We start from the raw sequence: 18,723 nt of genomic DNA on the forward strand, positions 1-18,723 counted from the left end.
CTGAGGTCAGATTTGAACCTATGACCTCCTGTCTCTAGGCCTGACTCTCAATCCACTGAGCTACCCAGCTGCCCCCGAAATTAAGGTTTAAGGAGATATACAAAATGGATTTAACCAAAATATTTTTGCAAATAAACATATTGCGAGTTATTTATTTTTAAACCCTTGCCTTCCATCTTAGAATCAATACTACATATTGGTTCCAAAGCAGAAGATTGGTAAAGACTAAGCAGTGAGGTTTAAGTGACTTGTCCAGGGTCACACAGCTAGCAAGTGTCTGAGGTCACATTTGCACTCAGGACCTCCCTTCTCTAGGCCTGGCTCTCAATCCACTGAGCCATCCAGCTGTCCCTGCAAGTTATTTTTTAAACGTGAGCATACCAATTTGTTTTCCTAATGAGAAATAGCTTGGCATAATAGAGAATAGGAGAATTAACTTTGGAGCTAAGAAGAGACTTATGGTCAAATCATATCTCTGACACATATTTGCTGTGTGCCTCTGGGCAAGTCATTTAATATCTCAGAGCTCTAAGCAGTTCTGAGTACAAGATGCTAAGCTGCATTGGTAAAGGGAGTTTCCTCATTTTAGGAGGAGTTCCCTCCACAAGATACCACAGATAAAATCCAACCCCTATCCATATTTTAACAATTAGTATTTTTTGTTTTTGCAAAGATAATGTTACACCAAATATCTTTCTCTTGTAGAATATGTATTCTGCATTTCTTCAATTGCTTCCAGTTTTCGTGATTGTGATTATATCTGTTATTACTCAGCTGATGGCCTCAAATCCTCCATATAGTCTGTTCTATAAATCGTAAGTCAACTATTTTCAGTTTTTGTTAATGATAAGTTTTGGGTATGTGGGATAGAAAAAGACTCAGAGCTTCTGTCATTCGTATTTGTCTCAGAAAACAAAATCTGATATCTAAGGGGAAGTTTGATAGCAATATCACAGTGAAATCCCATTCTGGAAGTATAATGTATAGAAGTTATCTAATTGTTAACCCTAGTAAGGGGATTATTTTGTTCTATAGTGACACCCTCTGGGCAAATCAAAGAATGGCAGTGCCTGGTCTCTCCAATTCTCAAATCACTCAGCAATTGAGGAACAGTCATTGAAAGAGAGAGATCATCTTGGCCATTCTTCCCATTTTAAAGATGAGGAAACTGAGGCCAAGAAATCTGAAGACAGGGTGGCAGTAGCACGATACAGAAGAAAGACACTGAAGTTAAAGTTTGAGGAGCTGGTTTCTCAGAATCACAGAACATGAGGATCCATAAGGCCCTTAGTGGCTGGCTATTCTAACCCATATATACAGGGAATCTCCACTATAACATACTTTACCAAATGGTCATTCAGCATCTGCCTGAAGATCCCCAAGAAGGTACTCTGGGACAGCTCTAATGGTCAGGAAGTTTTCTCTGATGTCTAAATAGCTTAAATGCACATCTTCTTGAGTTCCATCCATTGATTCTGGTTCTGCCTTCTGGGGACAGACAGAAAAATCTGATCTTTTTTCCATATAACAGTCTACCAGGTACTTAAAAAGACCTGTTATATGTCCCCTGAGCCTTCTCCTCTAGGCTAAACTTGATCGGTTCTTTCAGGCAATCCTCATTTGACATGGACTCAATCCCTTTCCCAGCCTGCCCTCTAAGTTTACCAGTGTCCTTCTTTGACTGTCACTCAGAGCTGAACCGTTGAGATCTGAACAGAGCAGAGCACAGAGGGGCTTCCACCTCCTTATTTTTGGAACTATGCAGCTCAAGGTGACTTTCGTTTTTGGGGTTATTATATCACACTGCTGAATGATGGAACATGAGTTCTGGAAAATTCCCAGATAGTTTTTACAACAATTTTCTAAGCATGTCTCTCCCATCTTATGCTTAGATGTTGATTTTTTTTTTTGGACCCAAGTGGAAGACTTTAAATTTATCAGTATTGAATTTTTTCGTATTAGATTTAGACCAGTGTTCCAGCTTGTTAAAAATCTGCTATCTGTGGACTTGTTTGGTTTTTTTTTAATCCTTAACTTTTGTGTATTGGCTCATAGGTGGGCAATGGGGGTCAAGTGACTTGCCCAGGGTCACACAGCTGGGAAGTGTCTGAGGTTGGATTTGAACCTAGGACCTCCCATCTCTAGGCCTGACTCTCAATCCACTGAGCTACCCAGCTGCCCCCTGTTGACTTCTTGTTTTTTTAAAAAATGTTTCATGACTATATTTCAATATAATAGGTTTCATTTGTATTTTTATGTATTTCAAAACAGTCTGATAAGAGGTCCATAGGTTTTATCAGAATATCAAACGGGACCATGACAAAAAAAAAAAAAAGGTAAACTCCTGTTTTAGATTTTGACTCTGTCACATCCAATTCATTAGCCAGCCATCCCGGCTATGTGTTATCTGTAAACTTAATGAGCATGCTCTCTGTTGTTGTTCATTTGTTTTCAGTTTTGTCCAGCTCTTCCTGACCTTATTTTTGGGGTTTTCTTGGCAAACATACTGGAGTGGTTTATCATTTCCTTCTCCAGCTCATTTTACGGATGAGGAAACTGAGGCAGGCAGGGTTAGGTGATTTGTCCAGAGTCATATAGCTAGTGATTGTCTGAGGCCAGATTTGAACTCAAGAAAATAAGTCTTCCTAATTCCAGGTCCAGAGCCACTAAGCCGCTCATGCCACCTATGCTTTTCTCTAAATTAATGTTTAAAAAATGCTAAAAATAAGACTGCCAATCACAGATCCCTAAAGTATTAGACTAGAGACCTGCCACATTGACATTGACATTTAAGAACTGCAATTTTAGCCTGGGCATCCGACCAATTCTGAATCCATCTAGTCTAATCATTTCATATTTTCTATAAAAATAACGTGAGATACTTTATCAGAAGTTTTGCCAAAATTAGGTAATCTATTCACATCCTTCCTCTCATTGACTCCTCATCAAAGGGAGGTATTCACTTCTCTTTCTAGATCAACCATCTCTTTGACAATCCAGAATTTCTTAGAATTGAAGTTCACTGGTCTGTAAATTGCAGACTCTGAACTCTTTCCTTTTTTAGAAAATTGGGTCAACATTTTCTCTTCCCCAGTCTTGTAGTACCTCTTTTCTGTGACCTCTCAGATATTACTGACAAGTGTCCCAGCAGTCACATCACTAGGTCTTTTATTTCTTAAATCCTTATCTTTTATCTTAGAATCAATATTTTATATTAAGTATCTATTCTAAGACAGAATAGTGGTAAGGGCTAGGCAACTAGAATTGCCCTGGGTCACACAGCCAGAAAGAGTCTAAGATCAGATTTGAACCCAGGTTCTCCTGACTCCAGGCCTGGCGCCCCATCCACTGTGCCACCTAGCTGCCCCACGTCATTAGGTCTTTCTATGCTTAGGGATATATAGTTCATCTGGCTCAGATGACTTGACTTCTTCAAGGGCAGCCAGGTGCTTCATTACTATCTCCATATTTATCTTGGGCATCAACTCCCTATTAGTCATTTTGATTCTGTTGTTTTTGTTGCAAAGGTCACTCCCTTTGTTCAAGGAAAAGGAACTAAACAAGAAAGGAGCAGCAAATCTTCCCCTATACCCCAAGCAAAGGCCTTTCCTTTCTTCCATCTCTTTTCATTGTTCTTAGCTTCTTTCTAGCCTCTGCACATTCAGAGTTTTAATTCTCCTGACAGTCGTTAAAGGATAATTTCTGCTTTCTTCTCTGGCCTCATTTCTATCTTCTGTACATTTATGTCCACTCTCAGTTGGTGCTTCTTCTATGTAACCATATCATCATTCTCTTTAGGCAAATCCCAGCATGCCTCCTCACTGGAATCATTTCCCTTTGGATCTTGAGAATTTCATTCTTGAGTCTCTCCCATCCTTCCACTGATTGAATAGTTGAGATGCTGCCTCTGTCACTTTCCACAGGTGTGACTTTGAGCAAGTCACTTAACTTCTGTGGGCCTCAGTTTCCTCATCTATAAAATGAGAGAGTTCTACTAGACAGGCTCTGAGGTCACTTCCAACCCCAAGTTTATGATCCTATGAAGGATATAGTTCATTGTCTTTGCTCACCCAGTAGTTGAGCCCACACTAGAACACAAGTGCCCTGCTTCCCTGTCATCCAGTACTTTTTCCTTTCACATGCTGCTTTCCTTCTTTCTAGGACAGCAGCACATTGGCAGGCACATACATGCTCTGTGTATACTTTAGTAAGGCCGAAGAGCAGCCATGGCTTCAGTACACTGGGAGAGACTGCCCAAGAAAAGGGATTTAAGACGGCAGCGAGGGAGACAAGACTTGAGTCCTGCTACCAGTTTTTTGAACATTTCCTATAGGCCAGAACTTAGAAGATGAACTTCAAGCAAAGCACCAGTGAACAAAATCAGTTTGGGGTTTGCAAATGTGTCACTTGAAATTGAGCGTACCATCCTCAAAATTCCCTTTAGCCGCCCCCAAGCTATTCACATTAATTTAGGCTGGTGCTTCAGAATTTTGGGGCTTAGAGAATTCATTTCTGCACTTTCTCATTTTTTGGTTTTGACCCTGAAGAACTCAACTTTCTGAGCATCAGAAGCATAGTTTAGGTCCTTAGGAAGCTGTACCAAAATGGCCTTGATGAACTCTTAAACTGTGTCTTCTTGCAATTCTCCTCTGGTAGCAGAGCCTTTTTCTGTAAATTGGATGTTGCTACTGGATCAGTGATTCCTGTCTGATTATGTGTAATTAAAAATGTTTTCTCTAACCCATATTTTACTTTTATCACAATGAACTTAAAGAAGATCTACTTTTAGAGAAGATATTGACAAATAACACTTTCTGTCAGCTTTGCTTTTATTGTGGTGGCCAGGACAGTCCCCATTCCTTTAAGAAATTGAAAGAATACAGATAACCATAGTGACATGTGTGTTGCACATTAATGCTGGTGATAGGGCAGCTAGGGCTCAATGGATAGAGCGCCAGGAGGGCCTGAGTTCTAAATCTGGCCTCAGACGCTTCCAGCTTTGTGTCCCTAGGCAAGTCATTTAACCCTAGGACAGAAGTGAAGGTAAAGGCTTAAAAAGATGTTCCTAGAGGCTCATATTCAGCAAATAACATCTGTGATATTGCTAATCTTTGGTCATGTCCCTGTGCTCTTCCCACAGGTCCATGGGGTACACAATTTCCAGAGAAACTGAGAATCTGCAGGTGCCTTATTTTGTTGATAAACACTTTGAAAAAAACTATAAGGGGTCATCACTGCGGGACCTGGAGAAGACTGTAGAAAAGGATTATATAGATTATATCCAGTCAAGTTGCTGGAAGGAAAAACAACAAAGTAAGATGGAGCAGGGGTGGGGGGCTTTGTTTTGTTACTGTCCATTCCTACAAACATTTCCAAAGGGTGGCGTAGCCTGGTTCAGCTTGAAACAAGAGGCTTTCCTCTCAGCCTTTTGCATTGCTCCTTTCTCTGTTTAAAGAAAGGAGATGATAAGTCACTTGACTTAATTTGCCCAGAGTAGTAACAGCCAGTGTAACTATGCCTCACAAACGCCACTTCCCCTGCTCTTCTCTCTCTCCAGCCTCACCCCTTAAGATTTGCCCTTCTATAAAAAGAGAAGTTGGGGACAGCTGGGTGGCTAAGTGGATTGAGAGCCAGACCTAGGTTCATATCTGGCCTCAGACACTTGTGTGACCCTGGGCAAGTCACTTAACCCCATTTGCCTAGTCTTTGCCCTTCTGTCTTAAGAGTTATTACTAAGACAGAAAGTGAGGGTTAAAAAAAAAAAAGAAGAGGATATTGATTCATTTGAATAAAATGGAAATTAATATGCATAAGTATGTTTAATTCTTTGTTCACATCTTGGGATAATTATAAGTTAGGAAATTACCTTTAAAGTTTACAAAGCCCTTTTCATTTTTCTGAGGTCGAAAGTGTAAGTATTGTTATCATCCCTATTTTTCAGATGAGGAAACTAAGGCTCAGAAAGGGGAAAATGAATTTGCCCCTGTGCTTATGGGGCTGTTCATTGTCAAAGCCAGATCTTGAACCTGGGCCTTGACCCCACTTGATCCCAGAGCACTTTGTTCTCTACCACCCTGCCTTTCAAATATATTGTATTCCTTCTGCAGAAACAGAACAAAAGTCTATTTCTTCTCCTATCCCTTCCTTTTATTCCTGTTGCCAAAAAAAAGGAATCATTCAATGGTCTTGTCAGTAGATAAAAGAAATCATTGTAATGCCAGCCCTTCTAGGCCCTGGTGGTCTGGAGCCTGGCGAGGCTCATGTGTGAGGGCTCTGCCCCTCCCCACTACAGACACAATCCAGGAGAGGTCTGCCGTGGGGGCCAGGAGGCCCATACACCTTTGCAAATATATTTCCAGTGTTTGGGAATAGTGGCTGCTGGGGGCCACTGCAGGAAATGCAAGGCTATTTACAAATGATCAGCAACTGTTCTGCTGTCCCAGCACCAAGTACAGCTGAGGTGGTTAAATTTAGCACCATAGAGGTTACAAAAATAAAGCCACTTCAGAACAAAGTTTGCTATTGGCAAAATGTTCCATGGAAACTTTTTGGCAAAGTTAGCTATTGTCTTCTGTAACCTTTTGGTCATTTTCTCTACTCTTCCTTAAAATATTTAACTCAAATGTGGCTCATCTTTGGACTCTGAGTAATCACTTTTTTTTTTTTTAAATAAATCCTTGTCTTCCATCTTAGAACCAATACAAGAGTGGTAGGGGTAGGCAGTGACTTGTCAGAATCACAGTTAGTAATTGTCTGAGGCTAGATTTGAACCCAAGACCTCTTGTCTCTAGGCCTGGCTCTCTATACACTGAGTCTCTAGCTAACCCCAAGAAATCACTTTCTATGGCTGTTTAGTCCCTTGTTGAATTTTATTACCTTTATTTTTTTTTCTTTTGTATCTGTACCTGAATGAATACTGTAAAGAAACACCAACAGAACTGTATTTTTGTTCACTTTTTCTCCCATACACTGCTGAAAACCTGGAGCCCTGGACTATATAGTCATAGTCTTCTCCATTTATTTCCAGATTGAGTATAGGGGTTTGGTATTCACTGTGGTCTGGATCTGGGTTCTCTGACAGCCTAGCCTCATCCGATGTGTCACCATGACAGCTGGGGCTGGCCAAGGCCTCCAAACTTATCAGCCCCTGGGTCTGAAAACTAAAAACAAAACATTTTGGGGAGTTGAGACTATGACTTCTCTTATCAGCTAACCAAAGCCTAAGTCAATTTGCCTTTAAAATCTGTCAAGTATCCCTTCTGTCAGTTATTCCAATATTTGTGCCCAGGCAAGGTAACCAAAGGGAGAATTAGGAAAAAGATTTTGATCCTGACAGTTAAAAGGTAGTATCTTAAACCCATCTCTCTTCCATTGTTTCAAAGGGAGTTGCTTAAAAGAGTAAATTTAATACAGTCTGAGGTCAGTATTTGAAAGCTCACTGATGGACTAAGAATAATTTGGGGAGAAGTTCCTCTGTAAGTGTTATAACTGAGTGGGAGCGTTGTGAATCTGACCTCCTTGTGAAACTTCAGACCCTTCATTGGGTAGGAGTAGCCCACTGATTTTCTACCAAACAGTAAATCAAAACAAGCCAAGTAAATAGCAAACTCAAAGACACTGAATAGAAATGAAAAGGAAACAAAAGAGCCTGCTTCAGTTCTGTGGCTTTGTGTTCCTTCTAATTGTCCAAGGCTAACATCAAACATACCTCCAGCTGCAGGGAACAGAAGGGCTAGGTCAGCTGACCCATAGTATTCTGAATGTCCTTTGAACACAATTGCTGGAGATGTCCAAAAATTGGAGTCCATATTTGACTGTGGAGAGAACCTTAGCAAAGGTATGTTAGTGAATTGAGCCAAATGATTGTCCTTGAAGGTCCATCACCTCCGAGAGTTATCGTGCCAAGACAAGCTTAGGCTGACAGCCACTTGTGCCAAGCAAACAGAATTGTCCTCTGGAGCACATTGTTTTTGAACCTGGGAGACATAATTGCATGTCAAGCAACTACCTGAGTTTGATTCATGTAAGGCCTCCTAGATGATTTGCTCTGAGCCAGCTATCGCCAAAGGAAGTTTTCCACGCATTGTCTACCTGTCACCCTCAGGTCCTATATACAATCAGTGCATGGGGTTGTCCTGGGCCTCCCTAGGTGGCAAGAGTGCCATTGGTGAGCAGAAGTGCTGTATTTATGAAAACCTATTTAAAAGCTAATGCCCATTATTCCTGATGACTATTCAACTCCTGTGTATTAATGTGTTAAATTCTGTTTCTAACAGTTTGTTGACTAATTAGACTAGTGCCTATTTTTCACAGAGAGAACCCAGGCTTTCTATAGAAAGAATGAAAGAGAATAGATTTATTTCAAAATGATTAAGATCTAATTTTCACAGGGTGGTCCTTTAAACATATCAGGTTTTTTTGTTTTTGTTTTTAATTTTGGAGGACTTCAGAAGCTATCTGATATCCAGCAGGAGCAACAGACTGTTCTAGTATTTCATGTGACCACTTTATCAAGGATTCTCTTCAGGAATTCTTTCCTAAAAATATACCTCAGAAATATTGTGAAATTATGACAATTAGATAGAACCTAAACACATGGAATGTAGCTAAGAATGTAATCTAGTTTTAAACAGAGCAACCATTGCTAACATCTGGAGGAAATCAGATTCATTTAACTGAGCAGCTAAAGGTTACAATACCTGAATTATTTCACTTTTTGGTTTTTGAATTGTGTGCCCTACAAGCAGAGAGAAGTGAAAAATGTCTCTGGCAGCCCCTGGGTTGTATCTTTGAATAATGTCTCTGCATTAAATAGTACTATGTGAGTTAAGATCCTCAGAAAATAGAAGAAGGAACAAAGCAGCTGTCTTTTTTTCAGACAGGAGGACTGAGTGAACTGTTGTTCTCTTCCAGACTGTTATCTGAGAAACTTTGGAGGGGATAGTTTTAAATATACTCTCTTGCTACACATATGTAAGTCTCATAAGTTGGGTGCCAAATGTTAGATTGATGGGAATCAGGCCTCTTGGTCTTCCCATCCAGGACCCACAACCACAAGCAGAATTTAAGGAAAGAAGCAGTTCATTAAAATACAAATTGGTCTTATTTCAGTGAAAAGTAAAATGAGTTCCAGAGCCTTGACTGTCTGCTTTTTAACTGGTTCTCTCTTTTAACTTTTCAGAATCAGACTTGACAAATTTGGCCAGACTGTACCGAGATGAACGCTTGAAACAGAAAGCAGAATCGCTGAAACTCGAAAACTGTGAAAAACTGTCCAATCTTATTGGCCTCCATAAAGGTGGCTGACAGAATCATTGGAGGATTACCCAAAGGCATGAGTTTTCCTTAGTTGTTCCTATTTATGTTACTAATTCCATTTTATAAAAGAAAATTAGAAAGTCAAGTCCATTTTTATGGTTTGCTGAAACTCAAGTGGACAGAGCTAAAAAAATTGAGCCATGGAGACAGTTTCCAATCTTCTCATAATTCTTGGTGTAGTTTGATTCCAAAGGCTAGTGTCAGTTCATCTAAATTGATTTCATGGGCATAAGAATTGGATTTGATAATAGTTCCACAGCATTCCTGACTACCCTTTGGGGACTCCGTTCCAGAAGTAGAACCAAAACGTATTCTTTTATAGGAAGGTAAGTGTATATCATCCAGAAATAAACAGCTACCACTTAGTCCCGTGCCACACACAGGCTTTATACCTTTAGTTATTTATAGCCCATACAGCAAATAATAGCTTTCTATCAGTTAGAGATACCATTTTGCCCCCAGATCACTAGGCAATAGAACATGTTTAAAGTGAATTCTTCATTATTTCATGGCCATGAGAAGGACATGCTTAAAAGAAATAAAATGAGATGATATTTGTAAAGCACTTTGTAAACTGTAAAACATTAGTTAATATCATATTATTCTTATTATTATTCATAATAATAACACAGATAATTCTAAACTCTCATTGCAGCTAATAGTTTTCACAGCCCATCCTTTTATTAGAGTTACTAAAATTAGCAACACTCCCTGATTTGATTTTCATCTGATTTTAATTTTATTCTACTCTCCTTTGGTTTAGGTTTCAGTGTACTGTGACATTGCTGAAAACTCAGCAACAGATAAGCCAGAGACCAAAGATGGAAGTACCTTAGGTCCTAGACGGTTACAATTCACAGATGAGCTCCTGGTTAATTAAGAGTTGACTTATGTTGCTTCTAAAGAATAGGACATTTCTGGACCTCAGGTACTTCATCTCTAAAATAAGGAGGTTTGATTCAGAGAATTTGGACTCATTCCCAGTGAGCCAAAATAATCGCTATTTTAAACTTATCCTATGTGCTCCCACATATTTCAGTACAGACAAGTATATGGCAAAAGTTCCTTCTTAGTTTTTTCACTTTAACATAACATTCAAGCTGAATTTCTCATTTAGGGGCATGAGAATTAAGGTTGAAATGGAAAGCTTGCCAGTTAGCAGAGCTGTGTTTAAGAACAAAGAAGTCAAAAGAAAACAGGATGTAAGCTGAAGTGATGCAGAGTGGAAGAGTCTTCCCTTAAAATCTTCATCTCTGTTATTTGTGACGGCTCTCCCTTTAGCACCATTTCTCAGATAGCCTTTAGTCAGCAGGGCCTTTCTCCATAAGAACCTTGTAAACCAAAGAAAGATTGCATAGAATCAGGCCCCTTGACACTAATACATTGTTGGTGGAGTTGTGAAATGATCCATCCATTCTGGAGGGCAATTTGGAATTATGCCTAAAGAGTTATAAAAGAACACATTACCCTTTGATCCAGGAATACCACTACTAGGTCTATATCCCAAAGAGATAAAAAAAAATAATGGGAAAGGACCTGTCTGTATAAAAATATTTATAGTTGTTCTTTTTATAGTGGCAAAGAATTGGAAGCTAAAGGGATATCTCTCAAATGGGGAATGGCTGAACAAATTGTGGTATATGAAGCTGATGAAATACTATTGTGCTATATGGAATGATGAACAGGATGATTTCAGAAAGAACTTATGCAGAGTGAAATAAGCAGAACCAGAAAAACACTGTACACAGTAATAGCAATATTGTGGCACAATCAGATGTGATAGACTTTGCCACTAACAGCAATACAATGATCCAGGACAATTCTGAGGGACTTAGGACAAAGAATGCTATCCACATCTAGAGAAAGAACTTCTGGAGTAGGAATGCAGATGAAAACATATAATTTATCATTTGTTTATTTGAGTATATGATTTGGGGTTTTGGTTTTATAAAATTATTCACTTACAAAAATGAATAATATGAAAAATTTTGTGTAATAATACATGTACAACCCAGAAAACTTTTTTTTTCAATTAAAAGGAAAAAAAAACCGAATCAGCCCCTTCCAGGGAGCATTCCTCTGATGTTGAAAGGGCATTTCACTGGACATAGTCCTTTGGGTCCTTATCTTCCTGTGAAGACACTCAGGAAGACAGCTAGAATCCTTCCTACTTAGGACCAGGACTGAGATTTGATGAGCATCTGATTTCAGACATGGAAAAAAATCAGAGAGGCCCATGACTGGCCCTTTCAAAGCCCAAATTCCTTTTCTCTACATTCTAGGGATCCAGGTATGTGGGTCCTGAATTTAGCAAAGGAGAGGTCTGGGTCCCTGGGCTTTGGTCTCTAATGACCTGGAGAATGCCCACAAGTAGGGTGTACTCTAGAGTCAGACAGTTTACTATTTATGTGGACAGTACAACCTCAGGATCCCCCTTGGTGTTTTGGGATGTTCTTCGAGAGCCCTTTCAGAAAGATCTGCACTGTAAAATTGGTACATATTTCAAGGAGGCCTCCCTGGGGAAAAAATGAACTTCCTGTATATTTTGAAATTAGAGCTCTCTTTTTTTCTAATTCCTCCTAGAAATCAAATTAACATGAAAGGAGATGGGGGCGGGGCTTTGCTCTGAGTGCTTATGAATAGCAAAGTATTTATTTGGCAGTCAGAGAGCAATTATTTGTGAAAACTGTTGAGTAAATGTATCATTAACAACACCCTATATATACCAGAGAATGTATATGTTTTTATAGCACTGATGAGAGTGCTATATTTCTTTTTCTTTTTTTGAAAACCTTTACCTCCTGTCTTAGAATCAATACTGTGTATTAGTTCCAAGGCAGAAGAGCAGTAAGAGCTAGGCAATGAGGGTTAAGTGACTTGCCCAGGGTCACACAGCTAGGAAGTATCTCAGGTCAGATTTGAACCCAGGACCTCCCATCTCTGGGCCAAGCATTCAATCAGCTGAGCTACCCAGCTATCCCCTCCCTTAGTCTAAAACAGAAGGGCAAGGGCTAGATAAATGGGGTTAAATGACTTGCCCAGAGTCACACAGCTAGGAAGTGTCTGAGGCCATATTTGAACTCAAGACCTCCCATCTTTGGGCCTGGCTCTCAATCCACTGAGCCACCCAGTTGCCCCTGCTATATTTCTTATAGAGCAGCACAATTGCATTTGTGTTTTTTTCAATGGAAGGGTTAGTTTTTGTTTTGATTCATTATTGGTAATTCCCAGGATATTGTTACATAAACATTTTCCTGTTCATATTTCTAAGTAAGGCGTCTCTATGACAGTGTCTGCTACAACCTTTGGAGTGGTCCTTACCAGTATTAACATTGCAAGTAAAGTCTGTGCTGCTTCCATCCTGTAAAAGTAGAACAGACACTTCTGTGAACTGTTTCCATGTGAATTATTGTGGGTTTGAAACGTGTGTGGGCAGCTTGAGTTAGCACTTGGCTAAGGTACCATTGTGCTAAATTATTTTACAAACAGAATATACACGCCTCTTTCTCTTTTTGTCCCCTGCTGAGGAATGGGGGGAGGAAAGGGAACTCTTTCTTGCCTCCAGAGGACTTCACATCTTGGGAAGAGAAAAGTCATCCCAGGGGCCTGCTTGCTGAAAAGCTCCAGGCCAGTCATCAGGCCAGATCTGAAACCGACCGACTTTACTCACAGTCGGCTACCTGAGAGAAGGGACCAGCCACGGGATGCCACTGGATACGGCTTTTGTTTCTTGAACTGCTAGAAACGACACTGGATTCTAAGCCATATAAGTATGTGGGAAGCACTCAGTAGTCAAGATAAATTCTGCATTTTGATGGTCACAGAACAGAAGAAATACTTGCTTCCTTAGTGACTATTATGGAATGTACATTAAGCCCATAAATACACTCTTCCATTAAGCAAACCATGGCTGAACATCGAAACTCTGTCTCTGCATGCTTAAACCCTTTATAGGAACTATATTTTGTATTTATTTTAGGCTCACTTCATTTAAGATGTCAGCTTAGTTAGCATCCAAGCATTTCTTTTCTAAGAGTAGAGTTACCATTGGTTTGAGATTTTAAGCCTGCATTGTATTTACTCTGGCAAAGAAATGTTGACCACAAGTAACATTGTCTGCCTGTTTCTTGAAAATTGATTGTGCCATTTGGATGTGCCTCTGTAAAATTAGAATTAAAATTATGAATGCTCTCAACATTGTTACCTGGTTGAAGTTCACAAGGACCAAGTTAGCTCAAAGCTGAGTTTTTTGTTGTTGTTCAGGGTTTTTTTTAAACCCTTACCTTCTGTCTTAGAATCAATCCTGTGTATTGGTTCCAAGGCCGAAGAGCAGTAAGGGCTAGGCAGTGGGGATCAAGTGACTTGCCCAGGATCACCCAGCTAGGAAGTGACTGAGGCCAGATTTGAACACAAGTCCTCCCATCTCTAGACCTGGATCTCAATCCATTGAGCCACCCAGCTTCCCCCTCAAAGCTGAATTAAAAAAAAAAAAAAAGTTTTAGCCTTCCTTTAAAATTTTTTTCCCTTTGTTGCCTTTTGTTTTCTCACCATAATAATTTTGCTTTTATTAAACCCTCCCTCATAATTTAAAAAAAAAGTAAGGAAAAACAATTGACACAGAGATCATATCCAACTGTGAATGCCACAGTCTACATCCTTAGATTTCTATTTCTATTTTGAGAAGGGGATTATTGTGGTCTTTGAGATAACTGATAGATCATTTTATATATATTTTAATCCTTACCTTCTGCATTAGAATCAAATTCAAAGCATCAATTTCAAGGGAGAAGAGCAGTAAGGCCTAGGCAACCTGGAGTTAGCTGGGGAGACTTGACCAGGGTCACACAGGAAGTGTCCAAGGCCAGATTTGAACCTAGAACCTATCTCCAGACCTGGCTCTCTATCCACTGAGCCCCCTAGCTGCCCCTGACTGGTCATTATAATCAGAATGTTGCCTTTACATTGTTTCCATTGCCTCCTTCACATATAGTCACGTATACACATATGGTGTATATTGCTGTAGGATAAAAGTTTGGAAAAACCTAGTTACTTCCATCTTGATTGGTTGCATCTGGATCAAGCTCAGTTCTTATCGAAAGGGGAGAGTACATTTTGATAAAGAAAAATAAAAAGGTTTTCATATAAATAATGGCTCTACACTTCATCTTTTTTTACTCTCTTTGCTCTCTTTTCTTCCCCTCTCTTGTCTATGGCATTTATAGACACCCCTCAGTGGCACTGAACTAAAGGGGTTGCTGACTTTTATTCCAGCTATCCCTTATTGACTGGTATAATTATTTGTGCTCATAAGAATATTGGTATTGGCAGAAATCCCTATTCCTTATTGCATTTTCCTGTCAAGCAGCAGCTGTTGTAGTTCATTAATCATTTGCAACCTATCTGCAGATCAAAACTATATTTAACATCAGTAAATCTATGTCATCCCAGCTCCCTTATTCAGAGAATTTGGACTCCTTCCCAATGGGCCAATATTAAGGAAAGTCTTGTTCTAAAAATACAGTACATAGTCTGATTGGGTTCTTTACAGGGCTACAGCTGTGCCCAGTATATTCATAGTATCCATTCTTTAAAGGAGATAGAAAGTCACTCTAAAGCATATATATTGAACTTTGTTTTTTGGTACGAAGCTGATGGACATTTACAAATTGATTTCCTTTCATCTTAAGAACATGTATAAAAATTCTAACTGGTCACTAGAGAAGATATATAGAGCTATTATGATAACCGGCATGCTTGTAAAGAGCTTTACATTAATTATCTTATAAATATAGTGCTTGGCACAGAGTAGACACTTAATAAATTTTGGTTGACTTGTTGACATATGATCACGAAAGCCCTTGAAGCAGGCATTACCCATATCTCCATTCTCTAATGAGGAAATAGGGCACCTCACAAGGTTAGGGGATTTGTCCAAGGTCATAGCACTGGTAAATAGCCAAACCAAGATTTGAATTCAGATCTTCAGACTATGGATCTAGCACTCTTTCTACCTAGACCTCCTCTGCCTCTAGAGGTTGTGCACCCCTGTACAGATACAGGGCCAAGCTTGGGCTTTATTACATCACACCCCTGCTTTGTGATGTTATGTTACCTGGAGCTGTGATTGGCTGGCAAAGATATGTGTTGTGATGCATACAGTTGGGTGTCTGTGAGACACCCTCTTCCCTCCCATCAGGCTAGGTATATACTGTATGACCACAGTGGCGTGCGGAGGATACGGGAATAGGTTTCTTCCTTGCTCTCCACTCCCCCCCGGTCACACAGGCTGCCGGGGAACAGTGCTGTTTAAGTTTTTGGCCCAGGTAAGTAAATAGCAGAGAGTCCGTTGAGTTGAAATGATAGCCCAGGAGTACAACCTGGTTCTGTGATGGATTTAGGATTTTTATTGGTTATGGTATGGGATATTCCCTTCATAAGGGCTGATCACTATTTTTTTGGATCACTCTTTTTCTTTATCCAGTGTATTTTTTGTCTGTCTTTAAGATACTCTATAAAAGATCTACCCAACTCATGAGATAATTTTCCAAGGTGGTTTTAATTTTTCAGATAATGGGTTTGTACCTGGAATCCTTTACTTTCCATATACAACAAATCCAACATCCTATTTTGTTCACACAAGCCTTTGGTGATCGCCTTTCACAGTAATTATGTGCAAGTCATCACTGGTAATATGCCACGGCTTACTTCAACCAACCATTCCTGTAATTTTAAGTCTTCTGAAATCATGGCATAATATGATCCATAGCCATACGGTATCCCTCACAGGCTGAATATTATTGTTAAAAGGATGAGTTTTGTTTTGCTTTTTTAAAGAAGGATTTACTTCGTGACAGCAAAGTAGCTTTGGGACCATTGAAAAATGCTGGTGAACCACTTCAATGTGGTCCAGGTTCATCTCAACTTCTGGGTCCATCTTATGCAAGATCTACACAGCACCGGCCACTAGCACACTGCCACGGGCAAGCCCGTGCACGCACACCCCGAACCTCCCAAAATAGGCTCTCCAATACTCTGCTTGTCAAATCTGACCAACATGCATATTTTACCCGTACTGGTTTTTTCATCATGGATGGGGAGGCTAACCTAGTAGTATAAAAAGAGCTTTACTCTTTCCAATGACTGTTTCTTACTCAGGAGGCCCTGGAGTGTTCCTTATACATAGCGTAGCTAACTCTCTTCTGTGACACTGGCAAACACCCTAAGTGAGCAGCACATACTCAGTATATCACTGAGCAAAGTATTTTCTGAGATTGCATCTGCAGAGAGTCCTGGGTGATGAATGTGTGGAAGGCAGCTTTTGTTTGAGGAGAACTATTTAAGGTAGCATTTGCTTTTTCCTACTAAATTGACAAAAGCCATAGTGGGATCATTGAGTCTCTGCGCTTTTAAACTGTGACTGTGAAAGATAGGTTTTGTGGTAGAAAATCATCTTTTTAAAAGCCTTCTAGTTTCATTTTTGTGTTTTCATAAAGGATGATTTTGAATTTTTTCTTTTTTTTTTCCTTCACCAAAGACCATTCTTGTAAATAATTTATAAGAGGCAAGAAGTCATCTTGGCAGTTATTTTCTCAGGCACTTTTTTTTTATTATAAATAACATTTATGTTGCACATTTAAAAATTGAAGAATGCTTTAATCTGTTATTTCATTTGAGCCTTGCAACCATACCACAAGGTAAATACTATGGACATGAGTTACACTTTAGAGATGGGGAGAAGTTAAGTGATTAATCCAAAGTCATACAATATGAGGCAGATTTAAACACAAGCTTTTCTGATTCCAAGTTTAACAATCTCTGATTGGCCTGCAGCCCCTCTCCCATACTATCCCAGATCTTTTCTATTTTCAGTCTTTTGACACATTTAAAATTTTTGATTCCTGAATGAATACCTTTTAAATGATGTAGCCTCCAGCTCAGATTTCTTTCATATATCTGTCTCTGGTCTGGTAAAACAGCAACTCTTCCAGCTGTGTGACCCTGGGCAAGTCACTTGACCCCCATTGCCCACCCTTACCACTCTTCCACCTATGAGACAATCCACCGAAGTACAAGGGTTAAAAAAAAAAACAAACCAGCAACTCTTCCCGACTTCATCTTAAATACCATTGCCATTTCAGTGGTGTACTAGGACATAAAGAAGCCAAGATCCTCCCCTAAAAATGAAACAAAACAAAAAAGATGGGATTTAGAAATGTATCAGTCTAAACAACAAGTAAAAATTACTTGTAAATTCCTTCATATGCTCCAGGGATCCACAGAAAATACCAGAGTAACCAGAAAGCAAAGCATAGGAAAATCCTAGGTGGATGGGTGGGAGGACACTCCAGGCAGATCTAATTTTAGGAGAAAGAGACTAGGCAAAGATCAGCCCAGGTAAACTTGTGGCTATGGGAGCTGTGAGCCCAAACCCAGAGGAAGGAGAAAGGTATGTAAAAGAGAAGTCCTAAAATGAACTAGAGAAGAAAGATCCCAGGCATTATGCACACAAAGGCATCATAGCTCAGATTTGAACCCAGTTCCTCTGAATTCAGAGCCAGGACTGTTCATGACCTTACTGCATCCTAAATATCTGCTTGGTCAAAGCAAAGATTAAAAAAAAACAACAATACATTAGAAGAAACAATAAAGATGAGAAGATCCTATGGACCATAACAGTAGTATCTACCCAATCTGTTTAAGCAAGATGTTAACATGAATAGAAAGGAAATGGACAAAATTGTCATTCTCACCATTTCAGAGAGAAACTTAATGTAAATCAGTACCAGCAGCACCCAGGGCAGTCCCTGAGCCCTGTGAGAAGAGAAGTAACACCCCACCCCCAAGAAGAGCCCAATGCCTTAGCAATCCTGCAGGCCCTTGAAGGAAGGGACCCTAGTTTGCTTTGGCCACCAGACTCAGCCCCAGGACAGGCTCTGTCTCTGTCATTCAGTTTCAGAGCTTTGACCTACTTTCCAGCTAGAATACTGAAGCTGGTGCAATGAGCAAAACAAAGTAAAATCTATATTCTATGGGGGGGAAAATACCTTGGTTTGAGAGATGCCCAGGAGGCAAACCCCAAGGAGCATATATGGTTCCCACAACAGATCTTCAATAAGGTGAAGCCTTGGAGGAAAATGTCCTGGCCACAGAGTTTATAAGAGTAACTGGAAGAACTGAAACAAGGGGGTACAAAATGGAAGAGCTACGAAGGAAAGAAGAGCAAAGAGTATCTTAAATAATGGAAAATCTTAGCCAAGAACTGGAAGTCCTCCGAGAATGAGAATGGGTCACTTCTTCCCCTGTGCACTAGAGTATGAATGGGATGCTTCCATTAGCATCACTGGAAAGAATGGATCTGTATATTGCCACAGTGAGGTATTTCCTACCCATGTGTTTTCCTTGCTG

General features: G+C 39.8%; 1 protein-coding gene across 1 annotated transcript in view; it reads left to right on the plus strand.

The window, feature by feature from the left end:
• The window catches only part of DNAJC18 (DnaJ heat shock protein family (Hsp40) member C18), a 36,032-nt gene extending 26,178 nt beyond the window's left edge, over positions 1–9,854 (plus strand). The window contains exons 6-8 of the mRNA XM_044661845.1: positions 706–815; positions 5,141–5,313; positions 9,182–9,854. Of these exons, the coding sequence (XP_044517780.1) occupies positions 706–815; positions 5,141–5,313; positions 9,182–9,306 (408 nt within the window). The 3' untranslated portion in view covers positions 9,307–9,854. The remainder of the gene's footprint in view (positions 1–705; positions 816–5,140; positions 5,314–9,181) is intronic.
• The last annotated feature ends 8,869 nt before the right edge of the window (positions 9,855–18,723 follow it).

This window comes from Gracilinanus agilis, chromosome 2 (genome assembly GCF_016433145.1).
Source record: "Gracilinanus agilis isolate LMUSP501 chromosome 2, AgileGrace, whole genome shotgun sequence".
NCBI lineage: Eukaryota > Metazoa > Chordata > Mammalia > Didelphimorphia > Didelphidae > Gracilinanus > Gracilinanus agilis.